At 40.2% G+C, this 20,709-nt stretch overlaps 1 protein-coding gene across 3 annotated transcripts in view; it reads left to right on the forward strand.

Annotated features, from left to right (window-relative positions):
- The window catches only part of CSNK1D (casein kinase 1 delta), a 65,482-nt gene that overhangs the window by 38,213 nt on the left and 6,560 nt on the right, over positions 1-20,709 (forward strand). Inside the window, exons 7-10 of one of the 3 annotated variants that reach the window (XM_044000346.1) lie at positions 2,139-2,310; positions 6,805-6,944; positions 11,679-11,746; positions 13,182-15,740. In XM_044000346.1, the coding sequence (XP_043856281.1) occupies positions 2,139-2,310; positions 6,805-6,944; positions 11,679-11,711 (345 nt within the window). In that variant the 3' untranslated portion in view covers positions 11,712-11,746; positions 13,182-15,740. Of the gene's footprint in view, positions 1-2,138; positions 2,311-6,804; positions 6,945-11,678; positions 11,747-13,181; positions 15,741-20,709 lie in introns of those variants that run through there. The other 2 variants (XM_044000347.1, XM_044000348.1) reach the window with 2 other exon arrangements.

Genomic DNA, 20,709 nt, shown 5'->3' on the forward strand with positions numbered 1-20,709 from the left:
GGAGTCAGGATCACTGTTAGAGATCTTTGAAAAAACAGCCATGCCACTTTTTCTGACAGGGGAACTAAACTGGAAGATGAAGAAAATAAGTACATTTGACAACACTATTTTTCTTATGCTTGTGAAAATGGAGAGATGTGATCTAGATAATAGTAAAATCAGATCTGAGATTGGTGAAAAGCTGGACTCAGAATAGCTATTAATGGCTCTCTGTCAGCCTTTTCCAGTCTTTTCCCAAGGGCTTTATTGAAAGGCATTGGGGATCTGTCTTTTGACTTGAACTGCTCATCCTTTTTTAAAAATCAGTGACCTTTGAATGAAGTATATTTATCTGATTTTCAGATGACATTATGGTAAAAGAGATAAATAACAAAATGGATGACAGAATCAGCATTCAAAGAGATCTTGACAGCCTAGAATAATAGGCTGAACCAAATAATGTGAAATTTTACGGGGCTAAATATAAAAGCCTGTATTTCTATTAAAAAAATCACCTCACAAATCTAAAATGGGGAAGACATGGCTGGACAATATTCGTGTGGGAAAAAAATCTAAAGGTTTTAATGGCCTGCGTGCTCAGTATAAGTCAATATGATATGGCAGCCAGGAAAGCAAAGGCTGTCTTGGGGTACATTATGAAAGGCCTAGAGTCCCAGACCAGGGAAGTGACTGCTCTTCTGTCAGATCCTCTCTGGAGAAGAGTGTTCTATACTGAGTATCCCATCTTAAGAAGGAAATAGGGGAGTGGGGGGGGGGTGGGAGGGTTCGCAATCAGAATGTTGATGGGCATCAAAATCTTGTCCAATGAGAATTACTTGGAGAACTAAGAGCAGACACTTAGGATAACCATGAGAGCTGTCTTTAAATGTCCAAAAGAGTGCTGGGTAGGAGAGAAAACCAACTTGTTCTTCATTCCTGGCCCCATAGATAGAAGTTGCAAAGAAGTATATTTCAGGTTAAGGCTCTAAAATGAAATGTGTATGAAAATGCTTGATAAACTATAAAGCCCTTATCTGAAGTACTGTTGCTGCTGGTGGTCCCCTGGTGGTAGTAATAACAACAGAGAAATGTACTTGTGGGTTTGTGATTTGGTCTATATTCTTTTTTTTTTAGTGAGGCAATGAGGGTTAAGTGACTTGCCCAGGGTTACACAGCTAGTAAGTGTTAAATGTCTGAGGCCGGATTTGAACTCAGGTACTCCTGACTCCAGGGCCAGTGCTCTATCCACTGCGCCACCTAGCCGCCCCTTGGTCCATATTCTTAATTTTGGGTCTGTAGCAAAAACAGCTAAACTTAATGCAGCCATATACAACCACATCCATCCTTACCTTACATAACTTCTTGTAGCACTTTGCCTTTTCTGTCCCATCTTCCCTCTTGACACACCCTAAATGTAATTTACCTAATAATGTATCTGGCCTGATGTTACCAATTCATATGTTTCTGTACTTCAGCAGCATCTGGTTTCATACCTGCTTTGGTCTTCTGCTCCCTCTCTAGACTCCTTCTTTGACTGTACCTTGGCTTTTGGTAATCTGTTTAATAGCCTGTCTTCCTTCACTATCCTGCTTCTAGCTCCCCCAAAAGGTCAAATCACAGTCCTTGAATATTTTGTGTAATTTGCATGCACAGATAGAATTAAAAGGGCATATTCATGTAATCAGTTTTAGATAATCAGCTTGAAGGAGCTTTGGCCTTGTTTATATGATTGCATTTAGGAGTTGTAAGATGGAGTTTCTCTTGTGTAGGAAGGATTTATTAAGTACCTACTGTCTAGACTAAGTGCTTTATAAATATACAGCCCTGGGAGGTAGGTGCTATTGTCCCCATTTTTTCAGTTGAGGAAATTGAGACTGAGAGATTAAGTGACTTGGCTAGGGTCAAACAAATAGTAAGTGTTTGAATTTGAACTCTTCTCTGTACTGAGCCACCTAGTTGCCCCTGGTGGCTTAACAGGATTCTGCCCTTGATGACAATAATAAATTTCCTAACCTTTCCATGTTGTTAACCTCATCACAAGACAAGTCTCCTCCCCTCCCAAAATGTAGTTTAGTGTTTTCTCAGGTTTACAAATAATTGTAAAGGAATCTTGATTAAGTAGGCAGTAAGCCAGGTCTGATAATGTTGACTTTCCTCAGGGTGCCAGCCGGGCAGCTGATGATGCCGAAAGGGAACGCCGGGATCGAGAGGAACGATTGAGACACTCCCGAAATCCAACAACTCGGGGTCTCCCTTCCACTGCATCAGGCCGCCTGAGGGGAACACAAGATGTAGCTCCTCCTACTCCCCTCACCCCTACCTCACATACTGGTAAGTGAACCCATAAAAGCTGCTTTCCCCAGGCCTTTTTCACCTGGCAATATTTTTTTTTTGTTTTCTTTTTTTTCTAATTTAACGCTCTGAAGGAGTTGATGGTTCAAGAACCATGCCCTAGATTTAGAGCTTGTGAGATCTTTTCCCAGCTCAAACTCTGACTTGTTCTGGGATCATACATAAATGATATGACGCTTCTTTACCTGAGTAATTAATTTAATTGTTAGCAGGTTTTATGTCAATATCAACTACTGTTTATCAACTAAGTTTATTCTGATAATTGTCCCCAAGTAGGTGACCATTGTATTCTCAGAAAAAAAATACCTTTATGAAAGCATTTCACTGAATGACAAAATCTGACAGTTGGAAGGGATCTCCATGGCCATCTCATATAACCTATACCCATATGTAAAAGAAATCCCTACTATAATAGGCATCTAATGTGATCATCCCGCATCTGCTCAAAAAGCACTTCAAGGTCAGGCTCCAGTACATTTTTTTTTTTTTGGGTGGGCAGTGGGGGTCAAGTGACTTGCCCAGGGTCACACAGCTAGTTAGTGTCAAGTGTCTGAGGCTGGATTTGAACTCAGGTCCTCCTGAATCCAGGGCCAGTGCTTTATCCACTGCACCACCTAGCTGCCCCTGTCCAGTACACTTTTGAACAACTCTAATTTTAAAGTTTTCCTAACATCAAGCCTCAGTTGACCTCTTTGCAACTTCTGCCCATTCATTGCTCCTGGTTCAGCTCCCTGGAACCAAAAAGAGAAGTCTAATCCCTTCTCCACTTCAAATATTTGAGCACATTCTTTTCTCCAAGCTAAATTTGCCAGTTCCTTCAGCAAGCCCTATATATCATGGCTCGGGGTCCTTTACCATCCTAGTTGCCCTTCTCAGGACACACTTCCTTTTATCAGTGTCTTCCCCTCATCCCTGCCATAAGGTCTTATGAGAGTAGAATGTAAGATTATCACCTTACTCCTAGAAGCTCTGCTTCTCTTAATGTGGATTACAACAGCTTTGTTGCCTGCCACATCACACTTGTGTAACGTGGAATTTGCAGCCAATAGAATTCCAAGATCTTTTTTCAGAACAGCTGCTATATATTAGTACCTTCCTCCAGCTTATATTTGTGAAGTTGACTTTTTAATACCCAAGTGCAGGTTAACTTTACATTATTCCTGTTGAATTATTAGAATCAGCCTGGTGCTCTAGCCTGTCAAGATCTTTTTGGTGATGCTAATTGGTGTGTCCTCTGCAAATTCAATGAGCATACCACCTATATCTTTAGCCATCTAAGGCATTAGGCCAAACATAGATCCCTGGGTACTCCACTGGAAAGCTAGGTGATAAGAGTATAAAATAGACTGCTGTGCCTAGAGTCTGAAAGGCCTGGGTTCAAATTTGGCCTGAGATACTAGCTGTGTGAGCAAGTCACTTAATCTGTTTTCCTCAGTTTCCTCAACTGTAAAATGGATATAATAATATCTACGCAGCAGAGTTGTTTGTGAGGATCAGATGAGATATTTGTAAAGCATTTAGCATGGTGCCTGACACATAGTAGGTGCTTAATAAATGCTTATTCACTGCCTTCAGTGCTCATATTGAACCTTAAACAGCTACTCTTGAGTCTAGCCATCCAACTAGTTGATTCCCTCTGAATGTATTCTCAAGTATCTAATCCTCTTCTTTCCATGTTTGCCACAAGAACAATGAAATACTTTACCAAAATTTCTGACAAAACTTTTGACAAACTGTATCCATGGCATCCCTCTCATCTGCTGTTTTACTAATCCTGTTAAAAAGGAAGCTAGGTTTTTCTGCCATGACCTGCCTTCATTGAACCTAAGCTGGCTCATTGGAATCACTATTTCCCTTTCTAGATGTCTACCAACCATCTTTAAAGATCCATTCTAGAATCTTCCCAGAAATCAAAGTCAAACTCACTGGCCTGTAGTTCGCAGGTTTTCTTTTCTTTTTTTTGAAAGGTAGGACAGTATTTGCTCTGCTCCAATATTTGTGTACATCTCCTGTTTTCCATAGTTTTCAAATACAGGTTATCATTGAAAGAAGCTCAGCTTTCAGTTTGGGTTTTTTTGTTTTTGTTTTTAATTTTTCTCAGTTACATATAAAGATATGTTTTGAATTCCAAATTTTTGTCCTACCCTACATTCTCTCCCCACTCCTGAAGCCCATAAGCAATTTGATATAGGTTATACATTACAATTCATATTAAACATATTTCCACATTAATCAGAACAAAAGGAAAGAAAACACAAGAAAAAATAAGAACAATAACAAAAAAGCAACAAAAGTGAAAATAGTATGCTTCAATCTGCATTCATACTCCTCCATAGTTCTTTTTTCTGAATGTGGAGAGCATTTTCCATAAGTCTTTTGGCATTGTCTTAGATCATTGTGTTGTTAGGAAGAGCTAAGTCCATCACAGGTGATGATCACAGTGTTGTTCATAACTATGTACAATGTTCCCTTGGTTCTGCTCATTTCACTCTGCATCAATTCATGTAAGTCTTTCCAGGTTTTTCTGAACTCCATCTGCTTATCATTTCTTACAGCACAACAGTATTACATTACATTCATATATCACAACTTGTTCAGCCATTCCCCAATTGATGGGTATCTCCTCGATTTCCACTTCTTTGCTACCACAAAAATAGTACCACATCAGTCACTTCTTTCGGGGCCTGGGGAGATGTCATCTGAGTTGGGTTACCTGAATTTTAATATCTTTTACTTACAGGGCAGCTAGGTGGCGCAGTGGATAGAGAACCGGCCCTGGAGTCAGGAGTACCTGAGTTCAAATCCGGCCTCAGACACTTAACACTTACTAGCTGTGTGACCCTGGGCAAGTCACTTAACCCCAATTGTCTCACCAAAAATATATATATATATATATCTTTTACTTACCTTGGGTATCACCTACCTATTAGTCATTTTTTATTCTGTCATTTCCAATATAAAGGCCATTCTCCTTTGTAGAAAAAAAAAGCAAAAGTTGAGCAATTTTGCTTTCTCTTATCTGTTATCAACATTCCATACACCCCAAAGGTACCTAAACCTTCTTTGATCCTCCTTTTGCTCCCAGTAAAATTTAAAAAAAATTTAAAAGTATTAAAGATAAGAGTTTGGGGTTTTTTTGTTTTCCTTAACTTCCTTCACAGGTTGTAGCTCATTCAAAGGGTTACTATCACTAACACTGGCTTTTTTACAGGACCGTGCCACACTCTTAGTTTCTTTTTTTTTTCTGTTGTCTTCACATTTCTTTTTAACATCTAAGTTAGTTGGTAAGTCCCTATACTTCCATATCCATCTGTTCAGACAAAACTCATTTTTCTTCCTCAGTTGGAATTGTTTCCCTTTGTGTCTTCAGAATTTTATCCCTCAGCATCTGCCATTCCTCCTGGGCTTGCTTGATCTCAGGAGTTCAGACTTGTAGAGGGTAAATTATGCCCAGGTCAGAAAATGGAGCAAGTTGGAACTCCCACCCTGATGAGTAATGAGATTGGGTCCATGAGGAGACCCAGTCTTTAAAGAATAGAAAAGAATGCTGCCTTCCCAGAGTCTAGGGTGTCCGTCAGACTATGTCCAGACTTCCTCCTTTTTTCTATCATAAACTCTAAGATGGAATAGTTGCTTGCCCACAAGACTCCCACTGTTTGCATTCCTAACTCATTTCTGTGTTAGTGAGAATCTTGTCTGAATAGAATTTGTCTTTGTTGATTCCTCTTTCCTTTTGAAGGATAAAATTATCATTAAACCACCTGCCACCTTTTTTTTTAATCCCATTAGTGCCCTTATGTAAATTGTACTTTTCCTCTCAATATATTTTGGTTCTTTTGATAGTTGATATTTAGGTAGCAAAGAGAGTACTGGACATGGAGTCAGGAAGGCCTGAGTTCTAAATTCTGCCTCCGGTCCTTGATAGCTATCTAAGTTGGGCAAGTAACTGAACCTTTTTGAGCCTCAGTTTCTTCACCTACAAAATTGGGGTTAAAGTTGATAACCTCTTAAGTTAGCCCTAAATCCATGATCCTCTGAATGGGTCCCCAGTCTTCCCTTCTTTGCTCCATGGTATTTTCTGGTTTGGGAATCTATGATGATTTTTATTAAACAAAGTCCTCATCTCTTGTTTTGTACTAATGTAATGCAAAGTTGCATGAGACCCATGTTCTGATATTAATCATTTGAGTAAACAGATGATCTGAAGCATTGCAACATCTTGCAAATGGACCAGCTTTGTCAGTATTCATCCCATCAAAGTTTGTCCCTGAGTTTGAACTTTGTGGTTGCAAAATACCAGTGGAGTGGTATAACAAATCTATTCATGTGTCTGATATAAAGGCATTGAAGGAACTTGTTGAACCTGATTTTAAAAGCAAAATATGCTAAATAGTGGAGTTTGAAGCTAGATTCTAAGATAAGTGAATAAAGAGAGACGTTATAGTTTTACTAAATAGGTATCTTTTCACCTAGCAAACACCTCTCCTCGGCCTGTCTCTGGAATGGAAAGAGAGCGGAAAGTGAGTATGAGACTGCATCGTGGTGCCCCAGTCAATATCTCTTCGTCTGATTTAACAGGCCGACAAGATACCTCTCGCATGTCAACCTCACAGGTACGGAATTTGGCCCCTATTTACCAGGGGGAGAGCTAGGGACCAAAGCCATGGTAATGTGTTTAACTGTGACTCCTCAGTTTTAATCTGCTGCTTCCCCTGCACTGACTAGACATGTGTATGGTTTGAGGCTTTGTTTTTTGTTCCTTTACCTCAAGGATATGAGTTGAGTAAAGCCTATTTGAAATCTTTTTAATATTTTAGAGCCTTCCCAGATTCCTGGGACTAAGATTTGTAACTGCTTTTTTCCTTCCAAGGTTGAGATTCACAAAGGAAGTTGAACTATACCTTAAAGGCCCTTTTTCTTAAAGGAGCCAATGTGCAGAGAACCATGTTGGGGGCCTTTTCTTTTTAAATCCCTCCTGTGTTTGCCTCCTAGTGAGTACTATGATCATGTACCCTGGACTTCCATCTTTCATGAACAGACTTGCCTATATATACACCTCTTGTCCGTATGACAGGCTATTATTACAGGCCCTGTCTGGAAGAGTTTTCCTCATTCTTATTGGTTGGAGAACTAAACCCAGTAAAGATCAAGATGAGTCAAGATACTGATTTAAAAAAAAAAAGTTAATACCTTGTAGTGTGAGTCATTGTGTAGTGAGCAGGTGGTGTCCCTTTGCCCTTTGGATCCATGTCAAGTCCTGGGTACATATATTCCACAGGAGGTGATAAGTTAATTTTCATTTCCCTGGTACAGGAGTATGCAATTGGGTTAAAATTGGTTTTGTGCCTCCTCTGTATCTTATTTGCTCTCTTCGCTAATGAGAACTTGCCCATTAAAGTAAATATAAACTTGCTGCAAGGTGGAGGCAGCAGAGCCATGATGAAGAATCCTCAGATTTCTCCCTCTTAACCACTTTATTCATACATTCTTTCTCGTCACTCTGCTTTGATGCATACTGTGATATAGCTACTTCAAGAAACTAGAACAAATCTTTACATGTGTTAAATTGTTTTTCCCCAATCAACTTTCTTTTTTGGTGCCCCCCCCCCCCCATTCATGTATGTTTGTGGTACCCTTTGAGCAATTAAAATAGACCAAAGCAAAATCTCTCTTTTGGTCCTTGGTCACTTGACACCTTGCTGGTTCACAACTTGGTTGTTGGCAAATATCCGGCAAAGTTTTACGTATAGGATGTGACTTAGTTCTGGTCATTACTGGAATTCTTGATTTCACACATCAGTTTGAAAGATTAGCTGGAATATTGGTTCTTTTGGTGGCTTTTGAAATGATATCCTTTTTAACTGTGATGCTTTTTAGTTTCTGAAGTAGGATTAACCTTGCCCTTTTTGCTTAATTGAAGTTATAGTTTGGTTAGTGAGTTAAGTATGTTGAGCAACAGAACATAGAGGGACAAAGAATAAACCATGCATTTATCCAAAATTATAGTTGTATACCTTTGTCTTGTAGAGATGAAAATTGCTTTATAAGTTTCCTTTAATTTTTCCCCGTTTTAAAATAGTCATCAATATGATGAAGGTGGGGCACATATAAGTGTTTGGGTGTTTGCAGCAAAGAATATTGATGAAGTAGCAAATTTTCCTATTAGGATTATGAGATCTGGAGCACACCAGCCCTTATGGATGGTGCTTAGATTCATTGAATTTTGTATTTTGTTATGTAATCACTTACATACTACCTCCCTAATCTGGTACATAGAAGTGCCCTGATAATGCCTTTTCCTCAGACAGTGAAATGACACCGTGTGAAATGTAATAATATATGCTAATCCATAAATCCATTTCCATTTTATAACTAGCATTCAAATTAATTTAAAAACCACTTACTCCCCTTTTGGAGAGCCCTAAGAAATTAGAGTAAATAGTATTGAAGGAGGGAACCTAACTCTTCCTAAGTACCTCTCTTTGCCTTAGGTTAGGTCCTGACTAGACTAGTATTCTAGCATGGCTTGGGAGGGGAGGGGAACCTAAAAATTGTCTGTGATACTTGTAAGGTTGTTTGATGTTATCTGGCAACTTGGGCAGTTGGGATACCTAATTTTTAAAAAATAAAGTAAAATGAATCAACTATTAAAAAGTTTGGGTCTAGAAGAAAATTATTGAGATTCATAATCAGTATTTAGGTTCCTAAAAGTATTGGACCAATTAAAGTTTATTGACCTCTCCTGATACCTTTGATATTGACATAGTTAAAGTCCTGTTACATAGGGAGTACCCTATCCCTCTTACAGAGTCCTTGAATGTTATAAAGGAAACTACACAATATTTGATTGGCAAAGAGCCTCTATTTCTTTTCCTTCAAAGTTGGCTCAATAAGGTGACTTCAGCTCTTATTCGCTTTACTTTCCCCTTACCTGATCAAGAAAGTTCAGGACTATGAATATTAGGAGTAATCTTCCAAGATTTTTTGATACTGCATTAACAGTAGGTCCTCTTTAAGAGGACAGATAGCCTCAGTTTGTCAGTGGTCTTCACTTGGAAGTGTTCCTATAAAAACACCAACAGCTATAAATAGCTAGATTTTCTTCCTCCTGAAGATCTTTTTTTTCAACATTTCCCATCTTCCTAAGTACAGCTTACTTACAGGATACTTTCTGAAAAGGCCTCTTGCTTCTACAGATGCAAACCTGTGTCATCAGCCCATTCATATTCTTTCCCTCAAACCCTACTGGGTTCCTGCCTGTGAAGAACATTTCTAGATCAGCCATTTTTTTCCTCTGTCCCCAAAATTTGAGTTCTATGGGTTTAAACCAGAAGGGGGAAGAAGGCGTCTAAAATAACTGGTCATTCTTCTTTGTGTAGAGCTCTCATTTCCCTGCCATTTTATTCATGGTGATGTTTACCAGTTGGTTAGGAACTCAGTTAAAGGCTGAATTGACTAGTAATTCATTTGGCTAATCTGGCTTTGGTGGTTTTACCAGTTCCTGCAAAGGCTAAACTAGGATCAACATACAAATATGTCTGGTTCCCAGGTCTGATGAACCACAAAATAAACAGCCATGATATTTGCAAAGAATTACCAAGTGGACAGGCAATAATCTAGTGACAGGCATAGGCTGCCATGTTCCCTGGCTCATATTTGGAAGCTTCTTCCCACTAACTGCCTCCCAGGGACAACTGTTTACTCTTGACTTTCGGCTCTGTTTTTCCTTTCTGTTATCTTCCAGTCCCAAAATACAGCCCATTTCCAGGGAGGAAAAAAAAATCTTCCCTAACCAACCCTCTTAAGGCCTAGAATCATCTGGTTCATCATCTATACAGTTCTTACAGCAGCAGATGTATTTCGAATCTATTACAGCATTATCCTAGTGTATTCACGATTTCAATTATTTCTGAATGTATAAACTATCATGAGTGTAAACCCACTCTTAAGAGACTCGTCTCATTTGTTTCTCAAAAATCTAATGTGTAATTTAGTCTGAAAACTATGTAAGTGTCTGAATAGGAAGACTACGTCTTAGTAACACGAGTTTATCATTTTGGAAGCCTTCTTTTTTAGTGAGTTGTTTGTCAATAATGAAAGTTGTAGAAAACATTATTTAAGAGGGAAAAAGTGGCGTGGGGAATGCAGCCTGTTTCACTCCTGGAGCTTATTAGCTTCTTCCCTTTTCCGCCTCTCACATGGCATCTCTGAAGGGCACCTTTTCTATGAGGTTACATAGGTATGAGCTCAAGGTTTTACATTCTAGTGACTGAGATTCTGGTCATCCTTCCCCTGACCCCTCTCCCCCAAATCTGGTTTGTCCTTTATTCTACAAGTGAATAGCAATCAACATCTAACTCATTCATTATTAACTTGTGATCATTACATCCTAAGGAAAAGAAAAATGCTACCAATTTAGAAAAATTGTCTTCTTTCTGATGAAATTACCTTACCTTACCTGCTGGTCATCAAAAAACTCCTCCTGCTCAGAAGATACCTGGGTCCTGGGATTCCTGCCCTTTGGATTGCTGCTGGGTTTTACCAGTTATGCCTCCGAGCTGGCATTCTTTTCCATGCTACCAAGAATTGGACAGTAACCCAGCTTCTCTCTGCTGGAAACAGTTTAAAAGGTTTCCTGACTGTATTTATAAATGGATGTCCTTGCCAAACTCTAGGGACTGTTTTCTATTCTGTTACTTAAGGTGATTATCCCTTCAGGGATATTAATGTTAGTCAAGATTGCATCCAAAGGATCCATACAGCTTGATCTGGGAATTTGCTGAAGTATAGAAATTTAGCCATTTTTGACTTACTCTTCTACAATCATTGTCCAGCCCTCTCAACTTAGTGTTTAAGGATGAAGTTAAGGATTTGGAAACACCAAGGATTGGGAAACAAAACTCAGTTGAGGAAGTTCATAGAGGATCGATTCTCTTGTTTGCCTTCTCATGGATTAGCTTTAAGAAGAAGAATGACTAACTTCTCTAATTTGGGGCTGGAAGACTTAAGCAGTATTTGATAGGGGAGGGGATGGTTGGGGACAGCACACATTCTCTTGGGTCGGAAGTCTGGCTAATGCTTGCTAGGCAGCACACTTGGAAGAAAAGAAATTGGATGTCATCAGCCACGATTCCCCTCTCCCCAATACCAGATAGCAAGTTCTTGTAGAGCTGGTTATAAAGAGGTTTCTGCATGTGGATGTTATGGATTCGGTTTTGAGTTTAGGAGAAATGAAGATCTTTGGAAATAGGGGCTGCACTTAGGAAGTCAGGTGGGACGGTGACCTCATGATGCTCTATTTGGCCAGCAGGACTCTTACCAACAGCTGTCTTTTCCCCCCAACTCAGAATAGCATTCCTTTCGAACACCACGGCAAGTAGCTGCTGCTCGTCTACCCGTTGGAAGGCAGCACTGGGTGAGTGTGTTGATGTTCAGTCCCATCATTAGCCAGAAAGACTCAGGGGGATGGGGTGGGAACTGACCACCCTTCCCACCTTTGGGAGCCTCCAGGTGGGGCTGGGCTTGCATGCCAGGTACTTGCGTTAGATTGAGGGTTTTTGGTGTGGATTTCAAAGTAGCTGGTTACATTGCATGGGAGAGAGTGATCTCTGTATTGAGAGATGGAACTGAATAAATCCAAGAAGTCGAATCCAGTTGTAGTTTTGACAAAGACCCCCCCTTCGTATTGTCTCATCAAAGCAAAGGGCTTTCTTATATGTAAATGAAATCCATTTAATGTTGTAGATTCTTCCCTTTTTCCTCTCCCCCAATCCATGCTTCTCCCTGCCAAAGACTTTTTCAAATCCTGCTGTTTGCTGCCTGCCCCATTGGAAGCAGGAATTCAAGCATTCTGTACCACCACAGTTGCACCTGGCCCTTTGGAACCTCCTGAGGCTGGTGTCTTAAACGGGCATGATGGCATCGATCTACCTATTTGGAAGCAGAGGGGACCAGGCTGTTCTTTGTTTATGTAGTGTTTAGCTGAGGAGTTCGTGCTTAAGGTTGGGGTTTAAATTTTTAGTTCTTGCTGAATTGAAAGACCCATACTGGTCTCTGCGCCTCCTAGCTTCTTTCGTCATCTCTTTTCTGCCCTTCATTTCTTTTTGTGCTCTCATGTTTTTTCTTTTCAAACTCAGTCACTCTGGCAACCTTCTCATCCATACAGCTACTGTCTGTATTTAACCCATCTAGCCGTAGCCACCTGCTCTTTATTCTTCCCACACCCCCTTTCCCTTGCTGCAGTTGGTGCATGGCTGGAAGCTCCTGCTTACTTCTCATTGGCAACTCAACACTCTGCATTTCCTGTGAACAGCAGACTTGCAACTTGGGTCAGGTCTGGTCACTGCTGTGTGACACCTGTAGCTTAACATTATAGTCATGGAAATATCTTGATGGGAGCTACTTCTCACATCTTCTTCCAAAGGGGAGTGTCTTAGTACTCAAATTGGGGCTTGTGTAGCCATTTCCAAAAAGACAAGACAGGTTGTTAAGAGGGAGGGATTGGGGTAGGTTTTTCTCTAGCCCTCTTGAATTCTCATCAGATCAATTTCAAGAGCTCAGCTAAGTCATAACCTGATTTTCCTTGCTTGCATGCCCCTTCTTCCTTCCCTGATTTCTGTCACTTGTTCTGCTGAGCACATTTTCCTGGTGGCAAAGGTGCATTCTGTCTGCAATTCCCTTCCAGCAAGCTGTGGGAGGAGGCAACCTAGAGTGGGTGCTGGTTGGCATTTATGAATCTAGAGCTCCTGATCTTCCCAGGGCTTTACCACCTTGGTATTTTGCACCTACACGACTGGTCCTGCATTTCTCTGGCTACACGCTGACATTCTCCTGTGCTTTGGCTCCGACAGATTCCCGGTCGGGTGACTTCCAGTGGTCTTCAGTCTGTCGTGCACCGATGAGAAATCTCCTTTTTGCCGTGGAGGGGCAGACAATGCATGGCTGATCTACTATGTTACCTACCAATGGCTTTACTAGTGAAACGTCCCCCGATCTAGAACAGAAAACGTTAACACCAGGAGCTCTCCAGGCCTTTTTACCCAGCGATGCTCATGGGGGAAACAAAAAAATACCCTAAACTGAACAAACTCCAAGTGCTGCCATCGCCAGGGGCTGAAACCTGATGCCCCCTCACAAAGAACTCAGTTATAACGGGGCTGGGAAGAAAAAGCAGAGTGTAAGAGAGAGACAATTTGCAAAGAGAATCAAACTCCCATTTGAGAGTCTTTTCATTTTTCCCTCCATGGTGGTAAACTTATGCTACCCCTTATTATTATTCTACTGTAACTATAAATCTTTTACTTGGTTTAAGACAGTTTTGTATCATTTTGCTAAAAATTATTGGCTTAAATCTATGTAAAGAATTCTGTCTTTTAATTGTTGTGTTTTTGTCTGATTTTTTTTGTTTGTTTGTTTTTGTTTTTTTCTGGTCTGACTTAAAAGATGTTGACTTTGAAGAATCCTACATCAAAGACACTGGCTTGGAGTTTCAGGCAGGGAGTGTATGTGAATTAAAATGATCAAATTTTTTTGTGTTTTTTTGTTGTCTTTGTACAATCCAGTTTGGAGGGGGTTTTCTCATCAAAGTTTTATATGCATATATATGTGCACATATATATATATATATATGAGTAATATATATGTGTGTGGCTTGCAGTTTCATTAATTTGCTTTATGGCTGTCTTGTTCACTCTTCCCTATGTAAAACTGAAGTGCCCCTACAACACAAAGGTTTTGAATTTCTTGCCAGTCTGCAGTCAGAGAGTTAAGACTGCTGCTTGAAAGGTGTGGGGCTACTTTCAAACAATGCAATGCAAGACACTACTCTTTCCAAAGGAGCGTGGGAAGGGAAATAAGAAGTCTGAAGAATATTGAAGCCAAGGCTTTTGAGACCCAAATTGAACAGTTGGGAGTTCTTATGATTAAAAATTGAGTATATGTTTCTGGTTTCCTTGTGAGAAGATTGTAATTGAGAGACTTTGGGGGTAGTGTATGGTTTTCTCAATGATGTTGATTGTCTAAATTCCTTTGAATGGGGGAAAATTTAAAGTGGACTATAAATGCTACCAATACAGATTGGCACTTCATTTGTAGTAACACCTATGTGCTCAAAAGAAAGTAACTGGTCTGCCATCCTTTGATGCCGAGGTTTATCTACATGGGCTGAATGGATGAAGGGGAATCCCCCAGAAGTGCCAAGAAATAGATGCTTACAACCTACATAACCAACAGGTTATGGTCGTGCATTTATGGGGCGAGGTTTTTTGCAGCCCTGAGTTGCGCGTGTGAACCGAAGAGAAACAAAGAAATGCAGGGTTGATTCAAAACCTACTAGAATGCAAATGGCCTCCGTACACAGCATCTTTTTCCTCTGGAGGCCCTTGGGGACTTCTGCTCTTGGTAGCTTTTCATAAAATGATGTTTCTTATTGTTAATCTTGCAGCACTCGGAACACCGAACTGTAGTGATACCAAATCTTTACTCAAGCAAAGTAGATGTGAGCTTTTTCTGTCTTGGGAATCAAGGTGCAATATATATATATATATATATGTATATATATATATATACACACACACACACATACATACATATATATATATATATATACACACATAGGTATTTTTATATTTCTTTCTAATCAACCCATTGGAGAGTGTGTCCTGTTTGGAAGCTAAGCTATACCCACCCCTTTCTCTCACCCTTGATCCTATAGTCTCCCTCTCCCTAAACCCCCAATTTCCTAGAACTGAAACATTTGTTCATGAAGACACCTAATTTTTTAAAATTGATGTTGCAATGTTTGGCCAGTTGCTTTCATTTTCATCGCCAGTAGTTGTTCCATTTAATCCCAATAAATTGATTTTTTTTTTTCAAAGCCCTAATCTGGTTGCTTTTATGAGCTTTTGGGGAGTGTTTACTTGACAGGTTTGGGGAACCTGAGTTGGGGAGTGCAATAGGAAGATTCAAACTTGATTAGTGGAGGGATTTTGTGTGTGTGTGTGTGTAGCTGAATGTCTTAATGAGTTAGGTTTTAATCCTTCAGGCATGTCACTATCAGCTACAGTCCTACACTGAAGTGTGCTTTCTTTGTAAATATCTGTGGTTTCTGATGTAACGCCAGAAAGACATATCAAAGGCAGCCTTTCTTCCTCCCTCTATCCAGGACCTGAAATTGACAGAGTGTCTATGAAAAGTGGTTTCAGATGCAGATTTCTAGAATTGTGTTTGGTTGTGGACAGTTCTTGCCCTTCCATGATATTTAACTCCACCATTACCTGCAGGAAATGTAGTTAGGATGTCTGTATCAACCTGTGTATTGGTAACAAATATCTCTGAACAGCTCATTTGTATTACCACTGTATTTGTGTACTTTAACAATTGTGTAAATAATAAATTCATAATGACTTCTACATTTCTCCCTCTCCCCTTTCATGTCTTTATTTCACCTGTTCAAGAACAGTTCACTATATGTAGATTTACCATGAGAGCATAAAAAAATTTTCAATTTTTTGAGATATTACAGTCTTTGCATGCTGATTGGGAGTTAGCAGCCTTGATATGGTTGAAACCTTTGGACTTTTCAGAGTCACACAGTACCATTATTGTTTGACATGTTTAGGCACGTGGTGGTCTTCTCACAAGTTTTCATAGCACTTTTCTAAAGGGGAATGTCTTAATCTTCCCCATCTGGCAACACATTGACAAGGTTGCTTATAAATTTGACATTCTCTGTTTTGTTTTTTTACCAGTGAACTTGAATGGTGTGAAGATGTGAAATTTCTAAAGACCCTTATTGCTCATTTCAATGATTTAAAACTTAATTCCTGTCACTTTCTGTACTATGCTGTTTTGTAGGTCAAAATGCAGAGGAATGAAATGACCCACCCAGTCTCTAGTGGCTTATTTAGTTTCTTGGAAGGGAACAGACTGGCTTGAGTATCCCTTTTGGGAGGAGTCATTCCAGTTTCCATTAGTGTTGTTGGAGAGACTCCCTGGAAGATTAAAAATATAAGAACAAGCAAGGTGCTTAGAATCATTCTGCTTGCTGGCAGGATAGTGCTTCAACACCCTATCCAACTGAGTGTCCCTGTGATCAGCTTTCTGGTGGTCTAGTTCTTTTAATACAAGAGTCCTTAGAGCCAAGCTGCTGCTGTTTATACAGCACTGATGCCTGGTTGATAAGCTGCTTCATATTTAAAGGAGGAAGTCAGAACTTGTCAACATATGTTCAAGCAAGATCCTCTAGGTCAGACTCTATATCGTAGCCTTTCACTTTACCATCTCAACTTCCTGGGCTGTTCTTTCTTAAAACAGTGACAGCATGTGGAAGAACTAAGAGGTTGAACAATCAATTTGTTGTGTTGGAAACCCAATTCCCTCCCTCCCTTCCTGTTGTCACACATAGCTTTGGGAATACCAGAGTCAAGTCAAGAGTTCCTATCAACCCACATTTGAATCTGAAAAACAATAAACTACTGATTTTGAGAAGTATAAGACCTTGTGTTTGCCTTGTAGTTCAGAGCCACTCACAGAACTTTAGACAATGCCTTGTGCCCAGAGGGCATAAATTAATCTGGTCAGCAACCTAGGGGAGAAAGTGGTGAGTATCAATCTGCCCCACTTTAGAGAGATGAAAACAAGCTCAGAGGCCCCAGAATGGGGGCCTTGATTCAAGTTCCCAAGTGATTCCTTGGCAGAGGTAATGGCTTTATTCCTTGGCAGAGGTAATGGCTTTATTCCTTATTGGTGCTTTGCTAACCAAACCATGTTGTTTTAAAATCCATTTGTTTTTGTATTTGGAGATAGCTTCCCCTTCATTCACCCTCTGCTGGAGGAGAATCCTTGGGTTTCTGCTTCAGATCATTTGTTGTTGTCCTTGTCCGCCTGACTGTAGTAGCCTGCCCAGGATGAGCAAAAGCCTAGGTTCCTAGTCTGTCTTCTCATTGCACTCTCTCCATACACATTACACCCTTCTCCCCTGTATGCTGAAGCAACTCTGGAAGAAGCTGGCAAGATGATTCTGCTAATAAGTACCTTTGAGCCTCAACGGTGCCGTTCAATGGGGTGTTTCAGGGGTTTAAGGAGTGGTGCTAGCTGTTGCCATGACTTGCATGGGACTTTCATTTATAGTCACATGCTTATGCCCAAGTTTCTCAATTCCCCTGCAATATCCCTAGATTTGATGCAGAGCCAAACAAAATGGCTAACCCCTGGATTATACAGGAAATCCTCTAGCAGTGTTCTCACTTTCTCACAGCAAACAGGTATGAGCACGGGCCTCTGCTTTTAAAGTTACTGGATTCTGGTCTTCATCATTGCCTTAAATTTGAAATGAGCCTCCGAAGTTACCTACCTGTTTCCCAACCAAACAAGGAGATATATTAAGCAAATGAACAGGAGGGCTTTCTGGAAAGGTGCTCATTTAATACCTGTGTTGTCTAGGGGGACCTGGTTCTGCTTTATTTGTACTGCATCTGTAGGTATGTCAGGTAAAGTTCTATAAGGATCCACTGAGTCCGTTTTCTAATAACTTTTCTGCCTCCCATCCAATTTACTAGGTTTGTCAGTCCTGCTATTGAAATTTCTTGATGGCTTATTGAGACCTTTTTTTGTTTGTTTCCCTCTATTGCTATGTTGACTTCAATTGCCCTGCCCCATTCCCCTGCTTCAAATTCTCCTCTGCAGCTTTGTCTTAGAAATTCTTTTGGCTTCCAAATGGGACATTTAGAGCTCTCTGTTCTGTCTGCAGTTCTCAGATCAACCCTTCCCTTATGCTATCACTCCACTGTGAAGTCAAAGTTAGTAGCAGGACTGATAGCATCAAGAGAGCCCTTTGAACCTTGTGCTTTCATCCCTCATAGTTTCTGGGCTTTTGGGGTTTTTGCAGGGCAATGAGGGTTAAGTGATTTGCCCAGGGTCACAGAGTTAGTAAATGTCAGGTGTCTGAGGCTGGATTTGAACTCAGGTCCTCCTGAATCCAGGGCTGGTGCTCTATCCACTGCGCCACCTAGCTACCCCCCCCCCAATAGTGTTTTATAGTGGATTTGATAGTGGTTGACTTGGTTTTTCCCCACTTTAACTAGACCTTTGATATCATTGGTGTAGGAAGCCCCTTACAAGAAATTTCCTTCTACAAGATGACCTCTGCCCACACTTGCTTGGTACATTGAATCCAGGCCTTCCTTACTGAGACCACCCACCTCTTCATATACATTTTATACATTACCTTTCCCTTTATTTCTTTATTCCCTTCAATTCATTCATTCATTTTGCTTTTGCCTCTCTCTGTGTGCCCTACTAAGTAGAATCTAGGTCTCCTCACCAGTTTTCAGCTTGGTTCACTCCCTGCAAATTTTTCCAGACTGTTCTTGGCCATTTGCCAGTTGAGTACCCCAGAATCTCACTCATCCCCATTACAAACTGTAAACATTGTGAGATCATCTGAATCTTAAATGAGCCATCAAGTATACTGATGTATACTCTCTCCACAAGAGGGCACATGAAACTTAATTTTCCTCATTCCCCCAAGGCCGAGGGGGTTAAACTAGAAACCCAACCCAAACTCTGTTCAGTCACAAGCATAAAACAGCTCTGAGTGGTTTTGTTTGCATTGCGATTGCTTGGTAGTCAATAGACCATTCAATAGGAAATAGATTGGCACCATCAAGTTCTGCCTTGTTTTAATAGTAAAGAGAATGTTTATGTTTTGTGGGTTTTAAAAATGTATCTGCTGTCTTCTGGTCATGTTTTCCACACTAAGATCACCATTAGAACTTTATACTTCTAAGGGAGCTCAGAAGTCATCTAGGCCAACACTATTTGGGGTATAACAAGAATAGTAATCATAGCTAACATTTACACGACTGAACAGTAACAAGTGCTTCACATTCATGATTTCATTTGATTCTCAAAATAATTATCTGCAGTAGAATTTTAACCCAGATCTTCCTGACTTCAAATCCAACATGCTGTCTACCATGCTTTGTAGTATCCCTTCTCTATAGCATCCTTGACCAATTCTAAATCCAAAAGCCAATTTGTTTTATTTAAGGGGGGGGGGCGGGAATCTGGAGAAAAGTAAAAAACACATTCCTAAAAGGAGGTAAGAGCTTTTTGAAATCCTTGTCAGGAATCAGTAGGAAGAAAAATGATGCTAGAGAGATCCTTGAAGAAATACATCACTTCTACATGTTTCTTTAAGCCATAGCATAACTTCTCATTGCCAAAAGTCAAGCTAAATGAGAGTCCTACCTACTGTTAAGATTGTGGCAAATACTAAGAATTTACAAGACTTGTAATATGTGCTTTTAACATTTATAAAATAAATGGAGGGGGGTAGCTAGGTGGCGCAGTGGATAAAGCACCAGCCCTGGATTCAGGAGGACCTGAGTTCAAATACGGCCTCAGACACCTGGCACTTAACTAGCTGTGTGACCCTGGGCAAGTCACTTAACCCTCATTGCCTTGCAAAAATAAAAAAAAATAAAATAATAAATTTTTAAAAAGGGGGGGGGGCAGCTAGGTGGCACAGTGGATAAAGCACCAGCCCTGGATTCAGGAGTACCTGAGTTCAAATCCGGCCTCAGACACTTGACACTTACTAGCTGTGTGACCCTGGGCAAGTCACTTAACCCCCATTGCCCTGCCAAAAAAAAATTTTTTTAAATAAATAAATGGAAAATTTCTTATTTGACACTCAACTATACACAGACTATCCCTTCCTTGCTTTCCTAAGAGATGATTCAAGGTAATGAAAGAGGAATGAGGAGAGAACCTAGGATTCTTTGCTTTCTATAGGTCAGTGAGCTGATCTCTTCTCAGTATCCAACTCAACAAGTGAAGGTTGGTGGTACAACTATAGCTTGGCTCATAGCCAGCTTCCTACTATGCCTGGCTATAGAAGGAACTACTTTATGTTTTACTATAGAAAACAAAAACAATAACAACGAAAGCAATACTGGAGTTAGGCTGAGAAGACGTAAGTGGGATTTGTGACCTTTGGGTAGCTGATTTAATATTTCTGGACCTCAGTTTCCCTCTAAAATGTGCAGATTAAATCAAGTTATCTCTAAGGTCCTAGCTCAGTCCTACTGTCTGTTGAAGGTCCAGGTCTCTGGGGCAGGTTCAGAATCACACACACACACACCCCTTTTTTTAAAAGCTATCCTGGCTCTGGTACCATTTCCTTTTCTAAGTCATTGACCTTATCACTTAGAATCCCTGGTTTTGAAACTGCCGGCTTTACTGAGGCTCAAAAATTATTTTATTCTGCCCCTATTATCTTTGTCCTCCCTTGGATCTGATCATATAGAGTAAGTAGCATTTAATCCAGAAAGGGTGCATGAGGGGTGCTATCGTGTTACTGGCCTGGCAACAAAA

This window comes from Dromiciops gliroides, chromosome 4 (genome assembly GCF_019393635.1).
Source record: "Dromiciops gliroides isolate mDroGli1 chromosome 4, mDroGli1.pri, whole genome shotgun sequence".
Taxonomy (NCBI): Eukaryota; Metazoa; Chordata; class Mammalia; order Microbiotheria; family Microbiotheriidae; genus Dromiciops; species Dromiciops gliroides.